General features: G+C 60.2%; 3 protein-coding genes across 3 annotated transcripts in view; 2 read left to right on the forward strand and 1 right to left on the reverse strand.

Moving 5' to 3' along the window:
• LMNB2 (lamin B2) overlaps window positions 1-7,993 on the forward strand; it is a 22,608-nt gene extending 14,615 nt beyond the window's left edge. The window contains exons 3-12 of the mRNA XM_032252338.1: window positions 1,639-1,795; window positions 1,878-2,003; window positions 4,695-4,865; window positions 4,939-5,064; window positions 5,312-5,532; window positions 5,684-5,978; window positions 6,345-6,452; window positions 6,922-7,041; window positions 7,163-7,273; window positions 7,886-7,993. Coding sequence (XP_032108229.1) covers window positions 1,639-1,795; window positions 1,878-2,003; window positions 4,695-4,865; window positions 4,939-5,064; window positions 5,312-5,532; window positions 5,684-5,978; window positions 6,345-6,452; window positions 6,922-7,041; window positions 7,163-7,273; window positions 7,886-7,927 — 1,477 coding nt within the window. The 3' untranslated portion in view covers window positions 7,928-7,993. The remainder of the gene's footprint in view (window positions 1-1,638; window positions 1,796-1,877; window positions 2,004-4,694; window positions 4,866-4,938; window positions 5,065-5,311; window positions 5,533-5,683; window positions 5,979-6,344; window positions 6,453-6,921; window positions 7,042-7,162; window positions 7,274-7,885) is intronic.
• A 3,070-nt stretch (window positions 7,994-11,063) lies between these two features.
• TIMM13 (translocase of inner mitochondrial membrane 13) lies at window positions 11,064-12,343 on the forward strand. Its single transcript, XM_032252339.1, has 3 exons — window positions 11,064-11,497; window positions 11,586-11,654; window positions 11,862-12,343. The coding sequence occupies exons 1-3, from the start codon at window positions 11,378-11,380 to the stop codon at window positions 11,958-11,960; spliced, it is 288 nt and encodes a 95-aa protein (XP_032108230.1). The 5' UTR covers window positions 11,064-11,377; the 3' UTR covers window positions 11,961-12,343.
• Window positions 12,344-15,567: 3,224 nt separating this feature from the next.
• TMPRSS9 (transmembrane serine protease 9) overlaps window positions 15,568-19,882 on the reverse strand; it is a 69,896-nt gene continuing 65,581 nt past the window's right edge. Inside the window, exons 8-12 of the mRNA XM_032252496.1 lie at window positions 18,954-19,353; window positions 17,388-17,556; window positions 16,467-16,732; window positions 16,243-16,379; window positions 15,568-15,833 (exon numbers count right to left, since the gene is read on the reverse strand). Coding sequence (XP_032108387.1) covers window positions 15,672-15,833; window positions 16,243-16,379; window positions 16,467-16,732; window positions 17,388-17,556; window positions 18,954-19,353 — 1,134 coding nt within the window. The 3' untranslated portion in view covers window positions 15,568-15,671. The remainder of the gene's footprint in view (window positions 15,834-16,242; window positions 16,380-16,466; window positions 16,733-17,387; window positions 17,557-18,953; window positions 19,354-19,882) is intronic.

Here is a 19,882-nt window from a genome sequence, read left to right on the forward strand (position 1 = left end):
GATGGATGGATGGATGATGAATGGATGATGGATGGATGATGAATGGATGGATAGATGGGTGATGGATGGATGGATGGATGGATGGAGATGATGGATGGATGAGTAGATGGATGATGGGTTATAGACAGATGGATAGACAGTGATAGGGCAGTAGACACAGCTATCTGTAGGGTGATATATATGGACATAGATTATGTAGATAGATACAGTTATCAATAGAGAGATGGTTAGACAGACAGACTGGGGAACAGTTGTGGGTCACTTTCAGTTTGTGGGCAAATGCCTAGGTGGTCTTTTGAAAGGCGCTGGGGAATGGGGGAAGCGCATTCCACTCGGCGGGAGAGATCTCTGTCACTTCTTACCTCCGCTTGGGCTCTAGCCGCCCGGATGTGGGGTTCTTTTAATGCCCAGGCAGCAACCTTTGCTGTGTTGTTCCTGATACACCCAGTTGTCCTCATCCTGGGGCGATTTTGTCCCCAGGGGACACTGGATAATTCCTGGGGACATTTATGATTGTCAGAACTGGGCAGCAAGGGGCTCCTGGTCTGCAGTGGGTGGAGGCCAGGGACAGTGCCCAGCACCTGCAGTGCCCAGGACGGTCCCGAATGTCAGCAGTTGTGACGCCGAGACACTGGGTGTCCTCACTGTTGCTTGGGGGGATAGAGTTAGTTCCCTGGTGGGAGGGGGCAAAATTTGGCTCCAAGACTTAGAATTATGTGGGCCGGGCGCGGTGCTTCACACCTGTCATCCCAGCACTTTGGGAGGCTGAGGCAGGTGGATCACAAGGTCAAGAGATCGAGACCATCCTGGCCAACATGGTGAAACCCCGTCTCTACTGAAAACACAAAAATTAGCTGGGCATGGTGGCGCGTGCCCGTAAGTCCCAGCTACTCAGGAGGCTGAGGCAGGAGAATCGCTTGAACCTGGGAGGCGGAGGTTGCAGTGAGTTGAGATTGCGCCACTGCACTCCAGCCTGGCTACAGAGCGAATCTCCCTCTCAAAACAAAAAAAGACTTAGAATTATGCTTAAAAACATTTAAGAGTCACCTGGCTTGATGGCTCACACCTATAATCCTAGTATTTTGGGAGGCTAACACAGGAGGATTGCTTGGACCAGCCTAGGCAAACAAGTGAACGCCTGTCTCTTAAAAAAAAATGCTTAAGTGCCTAAAGTCCACACTGGCAGTATTTGTGTGTTTAAGAAGTCTGAGTATTTGCTGCCTTCATTAGCTCATGTTGGCAGGTGAGCCTGCTTCAGACAGCTTAAGTTTACAAACAAGGCTGACTCTTGAAAGGCCAGGGTCTTCCTTTGTAACGTTCATAGAGGATGCATTAATTTCTCCCCAGATGGTCCTCCGCGGTCCAGAGGGGCAGGAGAGGCTGGGAGAGCCCATGGGTCCCGTGGTCCCAAGCGCTGGTGTCTGTCACTTGCTGGACTCCTGACAGTGCAGGGCAGATCAGGAGGGCACAGGTGGCTTTGCCGGGGTGCCCAGGGCTGCGTCATCTGTGGGATGGGAAGGTCCAGGGCTCGGAGGCCCTGGTGACGTTGTCCTTGGGCTTGCACGACGCCCCCCGGGGAGCTCCCTGTGGCCCGGTGGCCCTTGCCCCTCCCTGCTCACTTGCCCTCTTGACTTTCAGCGCCAAGAAGAGGGAGGGCGAGCTCACGGTGGCCCAGGGCCGAGTGAAGGACCTGGAGTCCCTGTTCCACCGGAGCGAGGCGGAGCTAGCAGCCGCCCTCAGTGACAAGCGTGGCCTGGAGAGTGACGTGGCTGAGCTGCGGGCCCAGCTGGCCAAGGTAGGTGGTAGGGGCCGTGGGACGCCCCCGCAGGGCGCGGGCAGCAGATTGTCACGCCGGCATGCTGTCCTGTGCCTCCCAGGCCGAGGACGGTCATGCAGTGGCCAAAAAGCAGCTGGAGAAGGAGACGCTGATGCGCGTGGACCTGGAGAACCGCTGCCAGAGCCTGCAGGAGGAGCTGGACTTCCGGAAGAGCGTGTTCGAGGAGGTGAGCAGCCGCCCGGCCTCTAGCCTGGCATGGCAGAAACAGAATCCACCCTCACAGCTGTGGAGGGCAGAAGTCCGAGGGCACCGAGAGGTCGGGCCGGGCCCCTCCCGCGGCTCCAGGGAGGCTCCTCCTGCACCCAGGGCGGCCTTGGCTTCGTGTCTGCCCCCATCTTCCCGTGGCTCCCTCCTCTCTGCGCCCAAGCTCTGTGTATCTGAGAAGGACACGTGTCATTGGAATCAGGGTCCTCCTGGATCATCCAAAATGACCTAACGACACTACAGAGACCCCGTTTGCAAATAAGGGGCATTTGCAGCTGCTGGGCATCGGGACATGGGCACATCTTTTTTTTGTATTTGAGACGGAGTCTCACTCTGTTGCCCGTGTTGGAGCGCAAAGGTGCAGTCTCGGCTCACTGCAACCTCCGACTCCCGTGTGCAAGCAATTCTCCTGCCTCACCCTCCCAAGTGGCTGGGATTACAGGCACGCACCACCATGCCCAGGGAATTTTTGTATTTTCAGTAGAGACGGGGTTTTACCATGTTGGCCAGGCTGCTCTCTAACTTCTGACCTCACGTGATCCGCCCGCCTCCGCCTCCCAAAGTGCTGGGATTACAGGCGTGAGCCACAGCACCGCACTACCTAAAAATTTTATTTTTAGGTAGTAAAGACTGGGTCTTGCTCTGTTTCCCTGGTTGCTCTCAAACTCCTGGGCTCAAGTGATCCTCCTGCCTCAGTCTCCCAAAGTGCTGGGATTACAGGCCTGAGCCACCCCGCCGGTCACAACACATCTCTTGTGTGTCAAGGAAGGTCTACATGGATTTCTTGCCTTTCTTAAAGCTTGGCATTCGCACCCTGGGAGCTGAGTGTGGCCGCCTGGGTCCTAACCGCTAGACCCTGAGGCGGGGGTCAGGTACATCTTCTGGGGGCCACTGTGCAGCCTCCCACAGGCCTCCCTGTCCAAAGCAGGGGTGAGGCCTGTACTCCCCACCCAGCCTCCTTCCCCGACCTGCAGAGCCCCTCACCTGGAGCCTCACAAGGAGGGACCATCACATCCCTCAGGACCCGCTGTGATGTCACAGTGCAGGGTGGAATGCCGGGGCTGGCCAGGCCCATGCCCACTCCCCAGGGAGAACTGCTGGCGGAGGGATGTTGGGACAGCCGCAGACTCATGCCTCGCTCCGGCCAGGCCCAGAGAGCGCGGGGGCCCCCACGGGAGCCGGAAGGGAGGCCGCCGGGGCCGTTGTGAGGGGGCCTGTGGGGGACCCTGTGAGAGAGTCCGTGAGGAGACTCAGCAGGACTGTGCGGGGGTCCGGGAACATACCCCTCGTAGAACCCACGAGGGCACCTGTGAAGAGACCCACGAAGGTTGTGTGGGGCCCCGGGAAGACACTGCTGAGGGACCCTCAGAGGGACCTGCTGTGGGGAGCCTGGCCCAGGCCCATGCAGCCCACAGGATGCGGGACCCCGGAGAGGGTGGCCGTGAAGGTGGGTGCGTGGCTTGCAGAGCTCCACCGGGACACCCGCCTCACCCACTGCAAATGTGGCCTGCTTCCTTCAGAAGCGTTTCCGCTGGTTGGTTTTTGTTTTTTGAGATGGAGTCTTGCTCCATTGCCCTGGCTGGAGGGCAGCGGCATGATCTCAGGTCCCTGCAACCTCCACCTCCCGGGTTCCAACGGTTCTCCTGCCTCAGCCTCCCGAGTGGCTGGGATTGTAGGTGTACACCACCGCACCCAGCTGATTTTTGTATTTTTAGTAGAAACGGGGTTTTGTGATGTTGGCCATACTGGTCTTGAACTCCTGACCTCAGGTGATCCGCCTGCCTTGGACTCCCAAAGTACTGGGATTACAGGCATGAGCCACCGCGCCCGGCCCGCTTTCTTAAATAATAGCTTTTATGAAAGAGTTCACTCTTTTTGTTTTTTCTTTTTGGAGTCTCACTCTTTTGTCCAGGTTGGAGTGCAGTGGTGTGATCTCGGCTCACTGCGACCTCCTGGGTTCAGGTGATTCTCTTGTCTCAGCCTCCTGAGTAGCTGGGACTACTGGCGCCCACCACCACGCCCAGTTTTTTTTTTTTTTTTTTTTTAATTAAGATGGAGTTTCACCATATTGGTCAGGCTAGTCTTGAACTCCTGACCTCAGGTGATCCACCTGCCTTGGCCTTCCAAAGTGCTGGGATTACAGGCGTGAGCCACCTCGCCTGTGCCCCATGCCCAGCTATTTTAAGTCCACCTTTCTGAAATGTACAGTTCAGCATTGGTAGGACCTCCACAGGATTGTCCGACCACCGCCTCTAATTCTAGAACATTCCATTACCCAAAAACAACCCCATCTCCATCATCCCCCCAGCCCCCGACACCCACGCATCCCCCGTCCCGCCTCTGGGGCTGGGCCTGTCCTGGACATCTCCGTGGGAATGGGGTCACGCTTTCTGCGGCCTTTTGTGCCTGGCGTCCTCAAGGTGCATCCACGCTCAGGCCAGTGTCGGAGCCCTGCTCCTTGTTGTGGCTGAGTCACGTTCTAGTGCGTGGATGGCCCTCGGGCCGCCCCTCCCCTGCACGTGCATCGGCTCCTAACTCGTGCACAGGGAACCAGGAATTGCCTGGAGGTTCCTCTTGGCACGTGCTGGAGCCCTCCCTTGGGTCTGGGGCTTGGGGCCTGGCGGCTCGGAGGGTCACGGAGGCTGGTCCCCAGGAGGTTCGCGAGACGCGGCGGCGGCACGAGCGGCGCCTGGTGGAAGTGGACAGCAGCCGGCAGCAGGAGTACGACTTCAAGATGGCGCAGGCACTGGAGGAGCTGCGGAGCCAACACGACGAGCAAGTGCGGCTCTACAAGCTGGAGCTGGAGCAGACCTACCAGGCCAAGGTGCGGCCGGCGGGCGGCGTGGCCGGGGGGACCGCCGCCCCGTGCGCGCCCTCACCCGCCCGTGTCCCCGCAGCTGGACAGCGCCAAGCTGAGCTCCGACCAGAACGACAAGGCGGCCAGCGCGGCCCGCGAGGAGCTGAAGGAGGCCCGCATGCGCCTGGAGTCCCTCAGCTTCCAGCTCTCCGGGCTCCAGAAGCAGGTGACGAGCACAGCGCCACCGCCGCCGTCCCCCTGGCCGGACCGCTGGGCCCTGCCCGGGATGTGCAGGGCTCGGGGTAGCAGCCTTTCCACAGCGCTGGGGCGCCCGGCGATGCCCCTTCCCTCCCCTAGCGTGCACCCCACGCCCGAGGCTGGTCTCTGCCCGGTCCGCGGTGATCACACCCATCTCCCGCAGTCCCAGGATCACCCGGGCCCTTGTGACCCTTGGCTGCCCGCCCCCTCCCCAGGCCAGCGCGGCTGAGGATCGCATCCGGGAGCTGGAGGAGGCCATGGCCGGGGAGCGAGACAAGTTCCGGAAGATGCTGGACGCCAAGGAGCAGGAGATGACGGAGATGCGGGACGTGATGCAGCAGCAGCTGGCCGAGTACCAGGAGCTGCTGGACGTCAAGCTGGCCCTGGACATGGAGATCAGCGCCTACCGCAAGCTGCTGGAGGGCGAGGAGGAGAGGTGGGGCGGGGAGAGGCGCTGGGCGAGGGGGCGGGGCTGCTGGGAGGCGGGGCAGGGGCGGAGGTGGGGCAGGGCTGCAGCGACCGCTCCACGTGCCCTGGGCTGTCTGGGGCTCCCACCGCCAGCCCCTCCCTCCGTGCCTTCCCCCCAGGCTGAAGCTGTCCCCCAGCCCATCCTCGCGCGTCACCGTCTCTCGAGCCGCCGTGAGCAGTAGCAGCAGCGGCAGCAGCACGCCGGCCACCGGGCGCCTGGGCCGCAGTAAGCGGAAGCGGCTGGAGGTGGAGGAACCCTTGGGCAGCGGCCCCAGCGTCCTAGGCACGGGCGTGGGCACGGGTGGCAGTGGCAGCTTCCACCTGGCCCAGCAGGCCACGGCCTCGGGCAGCGTCAGCATAGAGGAGATCGACCTGGAGGGGAAGTTCGTGCAGCTGAAGAACAACTCGGACAAGGTGACCCAGCAGATGGGAGTGATGAGAATGACCGGGCACAGTGGAACGGGGGTGACCCAGCAGATGGGGGTGACAGGAATGACCGGGGCACAGTGGAACAAGGGTGACCCAGCAGATGGGGGTGACCCAGCGGATGGGGGTGACGGGAATGACCGGGGCACAGTGGAACCGGGGTGACCCAGTAGATGGGGGTGACAGGGATGACTGGGGCACAGAGGAACGGGGGTGACCCAGCGGATGGGGGTGACGGGAATGACCGGGGCACAGGGGTAATGAGCGTGACCCAGCTGATGGGGGGGGCCGTGGGTGAGGGGGAGGCGTCGCAGTCCTGGCGGCTGAGGGCGGTGCTTGCGCCGCATCTTCCAGGATCAGTCTCTGGGGAACTGGAGGATCAAGAGGCAGATCTTGGAGGGGGAGGAGATTGCCTACAAGTTCACGCCCAAATATGTTCTGCGAGCCGGCCAGATGGTCACGGTAGGTGGCGGGGCAGGAGGGCGAGGGTGGCTACGGACCGGGTGTGAGGTGGGGCTGGAGGTGTGGGACTCGGCAGGGGGTGGGGTGGCGGTGGCAGCAGGCGCCATCTCAGAGGAGCTGCTGCAGTCCTGGAACCTCCATGCGCCCGTGTGGCTCCACTGAGCCTCCCTGAGCCTAAGCAGTGTGCCCAGGGTCTGAGTCCAGGCCGTCAGGGCTGGCAGGCGTCCCGTGACATGTAGCAGTCAGGGGCATGGACTGTGGAGCCTGGGGGCTAGAGCCAGGAGCCTTTGGCCACTTTGTTCCCTGCTTCTGTGTCCTGGGGACCATCACCTTGGACAAGCCTGCGTTGGGCTGGAAGGACTGAATGCCCAGGGCATTGAAGGGGGCTGCCTGGTAGGGGCCAGTGGCTGGTCCACGTCCCAGGAACCTGAGGTGACCCTGATGGGGGTCCTTGTTCTTGGGTCCCCAGGTGTGGGCAGCTGGGGCAGGGGTGGCCCACAGCCCCCCCTCAACGCTGGTGTGGAAGGGCCAGAGCAGCTGGGGCACGGGCGAGAGCTTCCGCACCGTCCTGGTCAATGCAGATGGCGAGGTGGGTGCCTGACTTGAGGGGTGCTCGGCTGGGGTCCTGGGTGGGGTCTGGGGACCCTTGGGGCCAACACAGCAGCTCTGGGCCTGATCCCGGATGTGCTGCTGTGTCCCGTCCCACACAGGAGGTGGCCATCAGGACCGTGAAGCAGTCCTCAGTGGTGCGGGAGAATGAGAATGGGGAGGAAGAGGAGGAGGAAGCCGAGTTCGGCGAGGAGGACCTTTTCCACCAGCAGGTAGGGCACCCGTGCCCACTCGTGGCTGGCGAACAGCCTGTGGGGCAGCGTGAGCTCGTGCACGCACACACACACACACGCACACACACACACGCTGCCTCTGGCTCCCGTGGCTCGGGGTGAAGCCAGCCTTGGCTGTTAACAGGCACGGCAGACCCGCTCTTGCCTCCTGGGTCGTGCCCATCGTGTGGATGTGTGACATCACAGCTCTCAGGGTAGCTGGCCTGGGGGTCCCCTGGGAGGTGGGTGTTGAACAGCTCCCCAGATGCTCTCTGGTCAACCAGGCTTCCTCCGTCCAAGACACAGGCCCCTTCAGTGCTGGCTTTTGGGGAGGTGAGTACAGAAACCACATCAAATGCACGCATTGCAAGATTCCTGTGGTTCTTTCTGGAACCCAAAAACAGAACGTGTAGCTCACAGTCAGGCTCGTGGGGAAATGGAATGGAAGTCTCTAGAAGTAGAAGCTGTTGTTGCTCCGCCCTGGCCTGTCCAGCCTCTCCCTGGTGGGGAAGGTGGGGACAGCCAGCTAGCTACCTGCCGGCCGGCCGCCTCCAGGTGGCCTGCTTCCTGACCGTGGCCGTCCTTCCTTCCTTCCTTCCTTCCTTCCTGCAGGGGGATCCGAGGACCACCTCGCGAGGCTGCTGCGTGATGTGAACCCACACTCCTCATCCACACACCTTTACCCAGAGCCACTGAAAACTATTTTTATATCATTGGCTTTATTTAGTTCTTGATACATTTTTAGAGAATTTCTAAGCAAACTGCCAGAACGTGTGGGCGGGTCTCCCCAGCCCTCCCTCTCGGTGGCTTTCCTCCAGCTCCGCTTCGTCGTCACTTCGCCATGGTCCGGAGACTTTCTTTCCAATCCACCCCGCTCCCCATCTCACCATGTGGAAGCCCAGGGCCAGGACCCCGAGGTTTAGAAGATGCTCGGGCTTGGAGGGAGGAGGGCCGGCAGGCTTGGGAGGGGACAGGAGGCGGTCTTCATGCGGACCGAGATCATGGAGGAATTCAGTGGTGGTGGGTTTTGCTTTTTTTTTCCTTTGAGACGGAGTCTTGCTCTGTTGCCCAGGCTGGAGTGCAGTGGTGCGACCTTGGCTCACTGCAGCCTCCGCCTCCTGAGTTCAAGCGATTCTCCTGCCTCAGCCTCCTGAGCAGCTGAGATGACAGGCGTGAACCACCACATCCAGCTAATTTTTGTATTTTTAGTAGAGACGGGGTTTCACCGAATTGGGCAGGCTGGTATTGAACTCCTGACCTCGTGATCCACCTACCTCGGCCTCCCAAAGTGTTGGGATTACAGGCTTGAGCCACCATGCCCAGCCGGGTTTTGCTTTTTGAAGGCTTTCTACAAAACCAAATTCAGAGTTCAGGCTTTGACCTGGTGGGGCTGGGGGCCAGGCCTGCAGATTCTGGCTGCTCAGCTTTGGACAGTGGGAACCCCTTAGCCACACAGCAGGCGTGGACCAGCGTAGGGATCGCGTGGCCCCCAGGGTGGGTTTTCATTCTGCTGCCTGGGCTTCCAGATTCCCAGGTTTTTCTGACCGTCAACTTTATTTGCCGGAGTTTTTTCAAAGCTCAGCTCCTGACTGCAGGGCTGACAGGGCAGGGAAGGGGGGACCCAGGGAAGGAAGAATGAGGACCGTCCTGTTGTAAGACCTGTCATGACCACAGTGTGGAGGGGACATAATCTGGTTGCCTCAGACACAGAGGCTGTGAGTTTCAGAGCACCTGTCTGCAGGAAACGCCACCATGCCTGACCCTCTGGAGGAGAGCGATGCGGGCCCCTCCCTGTCCCTCTGCCCTGCGTCTATATATACACGTGCATATCCATACTGTAGCTTTATCTGTGACTTTCTCGCTGAAACCATGTTTCTCAGGCCAAGGCCACCTGACTCCTATCTCGACACCCCCAAGCCCCTCAGTCCAGCTTCCCGACACCCAGCACCACCCTTTGGCAATAGCTCACCGTTTACACCCTCCCTCATAGATACACAGAAGTTATTTTTTTAATGGATATTTATTTTTTTACATTGGTCAGTACGCAGATCAGGGGTTCACGCCGGGGCCTTGAGGACAGGCTGACCCTCCTCGGGTGGCGTGGAGCTGGCGGACCCTCCGACGGCAAAGCCTCTTTCAGAAAGTGCAGCTCGAGTCTTAAAGACACCGATACTGAGCCATGGGTCGCGCCGTCTCTGGGCCGTGGCGTCCACTGCAGGGCGCGGGTAGCACCGCTCCCCTGGACTGAGTGTCCACTTCCTTGGGGACTTGCTGGTGGGAGGAGGGTATGGGAGGCCAGAGCCCCAGGCCAGGAAGGAGCCAGCGGCCAACAGAGCAGAAACACCTGCTGCCCCATGTGCCCCCATCACTGTCCGCGCTCTCAGAAGTCCCCGCCCATGTAGAGGGGGCGTGTCTTACCAAAGCATATCCTCCTGGAAGGTCGGCTGGTGGGGAGCTTTGCCTGACCCAGGACACCCTCTGCCGGCCTCTGGAAGTGGGAATGGGGGCGCCAGGCTGTGTCCTCTTCCCCACCCTCACAGCAGGAATCACCCGGACCACACCGGCCAGGCTTCGTGCCGTGAGGGTTCTGGGGTGGGTCTTGGTGGTCTCAGCCGCATCCTATGTATTTTGGGCCTGGGGGAGCAAGGCTGTATCCCGGAGTTGGTCTGTGATTTGCTGACAGCCTTGCAGGCTTAGGTCACGGACAAAGAAGTTCCCCCAAAACTCGCAGGTCCCGATGTCCAGAGGCTGCCCAACCCTGTCCAGGACCCCCCACCCTACATTTGCCTTGAGTGGGGCTGTGGGCGGCCACAGCACTGTGGGTGCCCTTAGCTGAAGGGGGTGACAAGAGATGCAGACTGGGTGGCCTGTGGGTGACTGGAGGTTCATTGAATAATGAGTCTTTGGAAACACTAAGAAAATCAAATTTTTAAAAGTTATTTATGGCCTGGGAAACAATTTGCATTTGTCCCCAAATACGCTTAGCTTTGTGCCGCTTAGAAGATGCGAAACCGTCCCTCTGTGTAGGCCCATGCCGTGTGAGTCTAAGCCTAGCACCCTCCAGCATCAGACGCCGCCCAGCCCTTGGGGGGAGACCCACGGCTGCTGGACCAACCGGGTTCTGGGGTGCACAGCCCCAGGTTAACGCTGAAGCCTGCCCCGTTGAGCCCAGGAGCCAGGGCCTGCAGGCTGACCCAGAATCCGATCATGCACCTATCCTCATGCCAGCGGCTTTGGCTGGGGTTGGCCTGAGGCCTGCACGTGGCAGTTCTTTCTGTTAAAGATCTGAGGGTCTCAGTCCTGGGGCGCCGCCGCCTGCAGCCTCTTCCAAGCCCTGCATCGAGCGAGCGTCACAGCACAACCTGCAAACGGAGCTGGGCTGCAGCCTCGGGCCGGCGTGGGCTTTCATTTTAGAGATTCGGTTTTTAAGAAGATGCATGCCAAATGTGTGGGGTTTTCTTTTCCAATGATTTGTAATATACATTTTATGACTGGAAACTTTTTTGTACAACACTCCAATAAACATTTTGATTTTAAGTTCTGCCTCTGAGTATTCTAGTGCAGGGAAGCTCGAGCCAGGGCCTCTGCCCCTAATGAAGCGGATGTCTAAGACCCTCCACCCCGAAGGAAAAAGGTCGCTGGCGAGTGTAGACAGTCCCCAGTGTTTTTTTCTACTGAGCCTCCGACGCAGCTGCACGGACTCTTGGTCACCTGCCGCGACCGGGTTCCTCCGGGCTGCGCCCCGGCGGCAGCACGTGGTTAGACGCACTGGGTGCCTGGTGCGCATGCGCAACAGACCGCGGGACAAGCCGGAGGCGGAGCTTAAGTACCAAGTAATCGGCCTCCGCCTCACGCAGTGGCACCTCCCTCCCCGCGGAGTCGCAAGCACGGGCGGCTGCAGTCGGTAACGGTCAGTCCAGGCCTGCGCATGCGCGGAGAGCCCCCGCGCAACCTGGAGCGGGCCGGGCGCGCGCGGCCTTCTGGGAGTTGTAGTCCTCAGTCCTCGCCCTCGCGGGCTTTGATTCCCGTGGTGCCCCGGGCGGCCCGTTTCCGGCGCGGCTACGGGTCGGCGCACGCGGCCTCGGTCCGGTTGACTGCGGAGCCATGGAGGGCGGCTTCGGCTCGGATTTCGGGGGCTCTGGCAGCGGGAAGCTGGACCCAGGGCTTATCATGGAGCAGGTGAAAGTGCAGATCGCCGTGGCCAACGCGCAGGAGTTGCTGCAGGTGCGGGGCTGGCCGGGGTCGGGGGCTGGGGGCGACAGGGCCACCCCGAGGGCCGGCGTCACGGCTGAAGCCTGGCGTGTCTCCACAGAGAATGACGGACAAGTGTTTCCGGAAGTGTATCGGGAAACCTGGGGGCTCCCTGGACAACTCCGAGCAGGTGAGACCCGCGGAGGTTGGTGGCGAGGGTCGCGAGGGTCGGGATTTGGGCGGGGAGGCGTCTGCGCGTGCGCGGACTGACCGGAAGCGCAGCGGAGCGGCCACTGCACGTGCGCAGCCAGCGGCCCGGGCGGCCTGGAGCCAGGGTGCGGGCGGACCCCGGGGGCGCGAGCGCCGGGAATGAGCCGTGCGCCCTCCCCTCCCGCAGAAGTGCATCGCCATGTGCATGGACCGCTACATGGACGCCTGGAACACCGTGTCCCGCGCCTACAACTCGCGGCTGCAGCGGGAACGAGCCAACATGTGACCGGCGGGCCGGTGGCCACCCCACCCTGTTTATTTCCATAAACGTGCTTTGAGAGGTGGGGCCCTCATGTGCGTACTGCCTGCCCGGGGCTTAGGGGGGTGGCTCCGGTGCTGGGACAGATGGGACTGTGTTCTCACCACCCCCCGGCCTGCCCCCTGCCAGCCAGCGCAGCCTGCGTCTCGGGGTGAGCGGCCCTGTGCCTTCCCAAGGTGCTGCCAGCCCAGAGGCACCTTCTTCAGGCTTTGGGGTATTCCCCTGGTGTGCCCAGGTCAGCCTCATATTCTGGGTGGAGAACTCTTGTTTGGAGTTTGGAGTTGGCCGGGGTCAGACCCCACCTGAGCTGTCACCTCCCGCGCATGGGCAAATAAATTGTTGGGGGAGGGCGGAGAGAAACCTGTTTATTTCCATCCTGAGGGGTCTCTGGGAGAAGGTGACGCTTGCCCCTGGAACCCCAGCTCGGAGGGCCTCAGCCTCCTCTGGGATGGGGGAAGTCCATCTTTTTGTTTTTTGGTTTTTTGTTTGTTTGTTTGTTTTGCTTTTGAGATGGAGTCTCGCTCTGTCGCCCAGGCTAGAGTGCAGTGGTGCAATCTCGGCTCACTGCAACCTTTGCTTCCCGGGTTCAAGAGATTCTCCTGCCTCAGCCTCCCGAGTAGCTGAGACTTCAGGTGTGCGTCACCACACCCGGCTAATTTTTTGTGTTTTTAGTAGAGACATAGTTTCACCATGTCAGCGTGGATAGTCTGTATCTCCTGACCTCGTGATCCGCCCACCTTGGCCTCCCAAAGTGCTGGGATTACAGCTGTGAGCCACCGCACCCGCACCCAGCCCCATCTTTTCCCTTAGTGCCGCTGGGCTGCTGAGTCACGAGGAATGTGTTGCTGGCGCCACCCCGTCCCAAAGGCTAGGGGGGACAGCCCTCCCCGGGGCAGGGCTTGCTTTCACCCTGTTAAAGTGCCCTCTGAATGACAAGATCCCCTAAACAGTTTTTCTGTGAGTAGCAAGGCCGTTTATTCACCCCGGGGCTGGCGCGCTGAGTCTGAAAAGAGAGCAGAGGGCGGTGGGCTAGGAGTTGGTTTCATAGGTTTGGGGTGGGCAGTGGAAAGTTAACCCGTCACAGTTCAGGGTGGTTTTTGCAAGCTGGGGGTGGGGGTGGGAGGTGTGGCAAGGTCCAGTGTCACAACGTTGGGTTAGACTTTTTGGCTCTGTGGGTCTCAGGGGTCACCATGGTGCAGCCACTTCAAAGAACCTTGCATTCCTGCCTTTTGTATATTAGCAACTAGAAAACGGGGGCAGTGAATACTTTTGGGTGCTACAGAGGGGCGATGGGCGATGTTTCTCAGCGCTTCTTTGAGTGGGAGTGGGAGCGACGTGGAATCCTAAAAATGGGAGGGAATTCAGACTGCCGAGAGATTTTGAGGCAAAGGTCGATGATCTGCGGTTGTTAGGAGGAGCATTTGCTGTATTGACTGATTGGTTATAGCCTGGATATGGTTTTCTAGGGATTGAGAGACTAGTCCGCGTAGAGGAGGAGAAAGATGGGTGTAAGGGGCCAGCCAATGGAAGGAGCCATGATACTCAGTTGGAGAGAGGCCAGCTAGGTCCAGAATAATTGTCTGCCTGATGAGCAAGCTTCTGGGCCCTGTCTTTAAGCCTTTTGATGGCGTCATGTACAAGGCCGGATTGGTTTAGATAAAAGCAGCGTTCTTTATTTGGGAATAGACAGAGTCCTTTTTTTTTTTTTTTTTTTTTTTTTTTTATTTTAGCAGTTAGTTAGTAGATTGAGGACTTGACGATCTTGCAGGTCACCTGCAGCCAGGGAATTAACCTGGTCTTGGAGAACAGTGTTTGAGTATGTCTGAAATACTGGCGGAAACATTATTAGAGAGACCCCGGAATGCGGTGATGGAAGTAGTAAGGTCTGCTGTACCTGATCCAGTTGCAGCAGTGGATACCCCAGTCCTACAAGGAAGGGGATTCATGGAATGTCTTGTCATGTAGTAGTTACAAGAGGGACAGGGAGATGGTCATTTTTGTTGGCAAACTGGGTTTTGGGAGTAAGGAAAATTAAGGTACAGGTGCCTGTGTCGTTGGTAAGAAGGCAGAGGTAGGCGAAAGAGCCACAGGAAGAAAAGTCCTTGGCTCAGGCAGAACTGGAAGTGTAGACGGAAAAGGTGAGAAACGTTCTACGGGGGCTGGGGTCTTGTCCCCAGATACCAACGGAACCAGCGAGGGCTGCGACTTTTAAAGGTTGTAGTGGGGTTTGATAGAGCCATTGTGCGGAAGGAGAGGTCTTGTTTTCATGATGTATGAGAAAGCGTTACAAAACCCTGATTGTTAAGCAGAGAGGTGGTGCTGACTTCTGGGGGTCCTGTAAAGCAGACAGGTCGGCTAAATGAAGTGGGTTGGGCGCCGACAAAGTTGTGATAGTCCGTTGGGGCCTGGAGTTGTTAAGTGGCATCGACAGGGTAGGAGGTGGCTAAGAGCTGGGCCGGAGGATGGATTGTGTTGGAAGCGTAAAGGGGCCTGAAGAGTTAAAACAGTATTTGTGGGCCAGGCGCTGTGGCCGATGCGTAATCCCAGCTACTAGGGAGGCTGGGGCAGGGGAATTGCTTGAACCCAGGAGGCGGAGATTGCAGTGAGCCGAGATCATGCCACTGCAGTACAGCCTGGGCGACAGTGCAAGACTGTCTCAAAAAAAAACACAAAAAAACAGTATTTGTGGTTACAGAACCTGGTATGGGTTTGTGTTACCTGTATATGGAGTGAGGTTGGAAACGCAGGAGTGCAGAAGCTGTGGTGCACGTCCTGTCGGTATGTCCGACCTTGTTACAGATGGCTGACTGCATATTTAAGAGCTGAAGGCGCCTTCTTCCTTCATAGTGAGGGTAACGACTCAGGCGAGTAGGAACCCAAGTCTTTGCAGGGACGGAAGTGACAGTGTAAGTAAGTTGTAGCTGACAGAGGGGACCCCAAACCAGCAACCTTTTGTTAGGGTTCGGCTGGATGGGTTTAGCAAAGAATGGCTTGAGTTTTGTAGAGCTAACTGGAAACAAGAGGAAGGGGACGTGCAATTATGTGGGGCACACAAAGTGGTCGGAGTTGACTGGGGGAGAAGTCACAGGGGGTACCCGGGTTTCGGCACCAAATGTTAATCGCGCTGTGCGTGAAGAGACCCCTCCACAGGCTTCGTGAGAGCAACAAGGCTGTTTATTCACTCTGGCGCTGGTGGGCCGATGCAGAAGACAGCCAGCGGAGGGCGACGGGATAGGAGCTGGTTTTATAGGTGTGGGGTAGGCAGTGGAAAGTTACAGTTCAGGATGGCTTTTTTGCAAGGCGGGGGTGTCACAAGGTTGGACTAGACTTTCTGGCTCTGGGAGATCCTCTGGAGGCGTACGTGTGGGTCACAGGGCTCATCATGGTGTAGTCCCCCGTGTGGCCAGTTCAGAGGACCTTGCAGACCCCACTTCCTTCCACCCGAGGTCCTGGTGGAGCACCAGGCAGGTCAGTGGTCCTCGCTGTGACACCGAGGTGCTGAGCTGGTGAGCTAGGGTGGAGGGGCTGTGTTCATTGTAACAAAATGTTACAACCCAAGTGCCTACCACCCCACGTCTGTCCTTGGGTAGGGTACAATGAGGGGGGTGGGGGGGGTGCGGTGGCCTGCTGGCCCTGCTGCTTTTCACCTAGAGTCCTGGCCTAGGCGGCCACGTGGCATCACTCCTGGATGTGCTGTCCTATCCAGCCTCTCACAGCTGCCACCCGGGTGTAGACACCCGGGAAGTGGGGCCGGCCACAGCCGTAGCCCCAGCTGGTGACCCCAGTGAGCACCCACCGTCCAGAGGGCTCCCTGCAGGCCAGGGGTCCCCCAGCGTCGCCCTGTTGGGGAGAGAAGAAAGGGGGTTCAGAGGCTGGCACCTCCCTTACAGCAGCCCTCAGGGCACTGGCCCCTGGGTGAGTGACATCCCCTGGGACCCTCACTTTCACTGTCTGGAAAATGGGCTCAGTGCAAAGGTGGCTGACATTGTGGACACCTGCCACGTGGTCCCGAAGTGAAACGGGGCCACCCGCTGCCGCCGACACCCAGGGGTGGGATGCGGTGGATGGGGGGACCTGTCTCGTGGTGGGTGCCCAATAAACGGTTGTGAAGTGGACATTCCTCCGGAGCCACAAAGGCGCCCTGCTTGATCCGCTGGAGGAGTCCGCACTGGAGGCCGGCGCCGAGCTGGTGGGCTTGGCGCCCCGGGAACCCTCCCTCCCCGGCGGCCGGGCAGGACCTGGGGCTCACCGAGCAGCTGTCCACGCCTCCCTGCGGGAAGCCAGCACACAGCATGCGGCTGCTGATCTGCACTGGGTAGAAGCGGCGGCAGGTCTGCTCGCTCAGGAGGCGCACGGCCGCCTTCTGCAGCTGCCGCGCCATGGAGCCTGCAGGCGAGCAAGACCGGGCAGGTGTGGACCCCGTCCGGCCGCCCCCACCGCGCCCCGCACTCCCGCGGCCCAGGGTGCGCCTACCTCCCTCGCGCACCGAGCCCCAGCCGGTGATGACACAGCGCGCGCCGTCCGGGGGTCTTGGAGCCGGCTCGGGCAGGCAGATGGGGCGCACCAGGCGGCTGCGGCGCACCGGGCCCGCCAGCTCCAGCAGCGCCACGTCGTAGTCCAGGGTGTAGAGGTTGTAGAACGGGTGCTTGTAGATGTGCGCCACGCGCTCCAGCTGCCCCTCCGCGCCGCTCAGGAACGGCGTGCCCAGGAAGGCCGCCCACTGCTTGGGGTCCCCGTAGCTGCAGGGTGCGCGAGGACAAGCGTGGGCCCGAGTCCCTGCGGCCCACGCCCTTGCGGTGTCCCCCAGCGGCCGGCTGGGACCTCGGGTGGGGTTCTTGGCCTCTGGCTGCTGGTCTGGGAAAGGCTCAGTGGCCCCCACTAAGCCCCAGCTACCAGGCACCAAGAAATGCAGCCATCCCCACCTAATGGTAGCCTCTGAAAGGGGGTCTGGTAGCCCTGAGAGTCCCTCCCCACCCGCCCTCCCCTTCTGACCTCGAGCCCCGCGGGGCCGGAGCTGGGTGACCCCGCTGGAAGACGCAACCCCTCGCCTGCCAGGGGAGGGGAGTTTTCTACTGGGTGGGCTTTGGGAGGCTGGAGCCAAGTGCGAGGGGTGAGGGCTGGGGAGAGAAGTGACCTCAGTGTCCCCATCGGCTTGGCCCGAGCTGGGAGAGGCCGCAGCCCCCGGATTAGGGGGTGGTCCGCGGGGTAAGACACGGTCTTTGCAGCTCCAGCCTGGGTGGTCAGGCTAGGGGTGGGGGGTGGGGTGGGGGGTGGGCCGGGGAGGGCCCAGGGAGCTGGGATGGGGGTAGGCGGTGCGGGGAGCAGTGGGAGCCAGGTCGGAACAGCTCGGTTCTGGGTGAGCTACAGACACATGCAGGGGCGTTTCAGACTCACACGTCGAAGCAGTGCGCGGCGGACAGCAGCCACCTCTCTGCCACCAGCACGGCCCCACAGCGGTGCTCCCGGCGCCGCAGCCGCAGGCTCACCTGCCACGGCCACTCCCCACGGCCGGCCGCGCTGCCCCCGACAATCCTGGTGAGCGCCGCCGGCGCCAGGCCGCAGTCTGTGGGGGAACCAGGTGCATGGGCAGGTGGGTTCAGGGCGCCTCCCCCACTCAGCCCCTTGGGCGTGCCCCTCCGCGAATCCCCGTGGCAGCCCTGGGTAGGGGGATGCGAGGGAGGACCTGCCCCAGGAAAACTCAGCAGAAAAGGACACTGGGCCTGATGCGTGGTGTCTGGGCTTTTCCCAGATAACAGTGGGAATGCCTGTGTTCCCTATGACTTCAGCTTCAGGCCACACCACCCCTGCTGGGGCCAGGCAGGAGGCGTCTGGCAGGGCAGCCTACCACACCTCAGGCCTCCAGGACTTCCATCCCACCCCAAGGCCTTGGCAGACACAGGGCCCTTCCCCAGAGCCCCCGCCCTGCCCTGGCACTCTCTGCCTGGGTCCCTGATGGCCCCATCCCCTTCCCTGACATTCCCTGCAGGCTGAGCCCTCCCAGCCCGCGCGGAGCCCAGAGGCCTCCCTCAGAACTCAGCTGTGGAAGAATGCGTGGGTGGTTTCCAGGGACCCCATTACCACCCATGGAGGGGGACCCATACCCACCTGATGTCTCCAGAGGGCCGTTTTCCTCCTCGGGCTAGCCCCCACCCCACCCTCTATCACCACCCAGCTGGCTTCCCTGCGTGCTCCCCGCAGTCCCATCCGAAGCAGACTCGAAGGCCAGCACGGAAGAGAAGTACCACTTCCCCGCCAGCCCTGGCACTGTCCAGCCCTGATTCGAGACCAGGTGGCCTTGGCAAATCCGACGGCGGCCGCAGCCCCCGTCCTTGGGATTGCCAGCTGTCTCCACAAAAAGTCCGCCTCCATTTCAAGGGGGCCTTTTCTACCTCTTTTGCGCCCAAAGTTAAGAGCTCCCAGGCCGTAACTACTGAAAAAGTAAAGAGCAGCTTAGACTGAGACAGCGAGAGCCCCCAGGCTGCGGGGACAGACCCGGATGAGGGCAACTACCAAGTTAACAAGAAACACCCGCCCAGGGACACAGCGAGACTGTGAACCACCAAAGCCCCTGGCTTACCTCTCCCGCCCTCCCCCCCCCCCGCCATAGTGTCTCCCTCTTGTGGCCCAGGCTGGAGTGCAGTGGCACCATCTCGGCTCACTGCAACCTCTGCCTCCTGGGTTCAAGCAATTCTCCTGCCCCAGCCTCTCAAGTAGCTGGGACCACAGGTGCACCCGACCACGTCCAGCTAATTTTTGTGTTTTTTGTAGAGACGGAGTTTCACCATGTTGGCCAGGCTGGTCTCAAACTCCTGACCTCAGGTGATCCACCGGCCTCGGCCTCCCAAAGTGCTGGGATGGCAGGCATGAGCCCCCGCGCCCTGGGATGTTACGTCTTGTTAGGCAGCCTGAGCTGATGGTCACGGTACCCTCCACTACAGGGGTCCCTTTGTCTCACAGTACCTGGTAGCTGGTAGCGGGTGGTGGCCTCTGGGCTGTCTGGAAGTGGCGTCTGTCCCCCAGAGGTGATGCTCACGGCAGATAAGGTTGAGTTGGCAGGTTGGCCGGTCACCCTGCTGGTGGCCACGGGGGTGGGTTGGCTGGGGGTGGGCCCCAGGACTGTGAGGCCAGCCGTCATCCTGGGGGGATGGCTGGTGGTGGCCAGCGTCCTTGTGGTCAAGGGCAGAGATACGGGAAGGGGCTGGGAGGCCATGGTCTCCAGAATCCAGCCCTTCAGCCTCGTGATGCGCGTGTACACGCCAGGCTTCTTAACTTGAGCGCAGCCAATCCCCCAGCTCACGATCCCTGCCAGATAAAACACGCCGGGGGTCTCCTCGCAGGCCAGGGGGCCCCCAGAGTCGCCCTGGAAAGGAGGGAAAGAGAGCTGGTTGATTCTCCGAGGACCCTCTCTTCCCGGCACTGCAGACCCTCTTGTGTTCCTACAGTCGGCGGGGCTCATTGGGGGATGGGAGGGCACAGCGTTGGTCTGGAGACCTGGTGGCAGCCCCGTGCCTGGCTGTGTGACCTGGAGTGAGTCACTTCTGAGTTTCCATCATCCTTGCTTTTGTTTTGGGGCGATAAAACAAGGCAGAAAAAACTCTTAAAAAAAAAAATAGTAAAAGCCATGAATTGTTCCACCACCCAGAAGTAGCCCCTGATCATTAGCTGCCGGGCTTGTTTCTATTTTTTTGAGACAGAGTCTCATTCTGTCGCCCAGGCTGGAGTACAGTGACGTTATCTCAGCTGACTACAACCTCCGCCTCCTGGGCCCAAGCAGTTCTCCCTGCCTCAGCCTCCCGAGTAGCTGGGACTACAGGTGCCTGCCACCACGTCCAGCTGATTTTTTTTTTTTTTTTTTTTTAGTAGAGACAGGGTTTCATCATGCTGACCAG

The sequence above is a fragment of the Sapajus apella genome, unplaced genomic scaffold (assembly GCF_009761245.1).
Source record: "Sapajus apella isolate SASKATOON/1434 unplaced genomic scaffold, GSC_monkey_1.0 scaffold77, whole genome shotgun sequence".
NCBI lineage: Eukaryota > Metazoa > Chordata > Mammalia > Primates > Cebidae > Sapajus > Sapajus apella.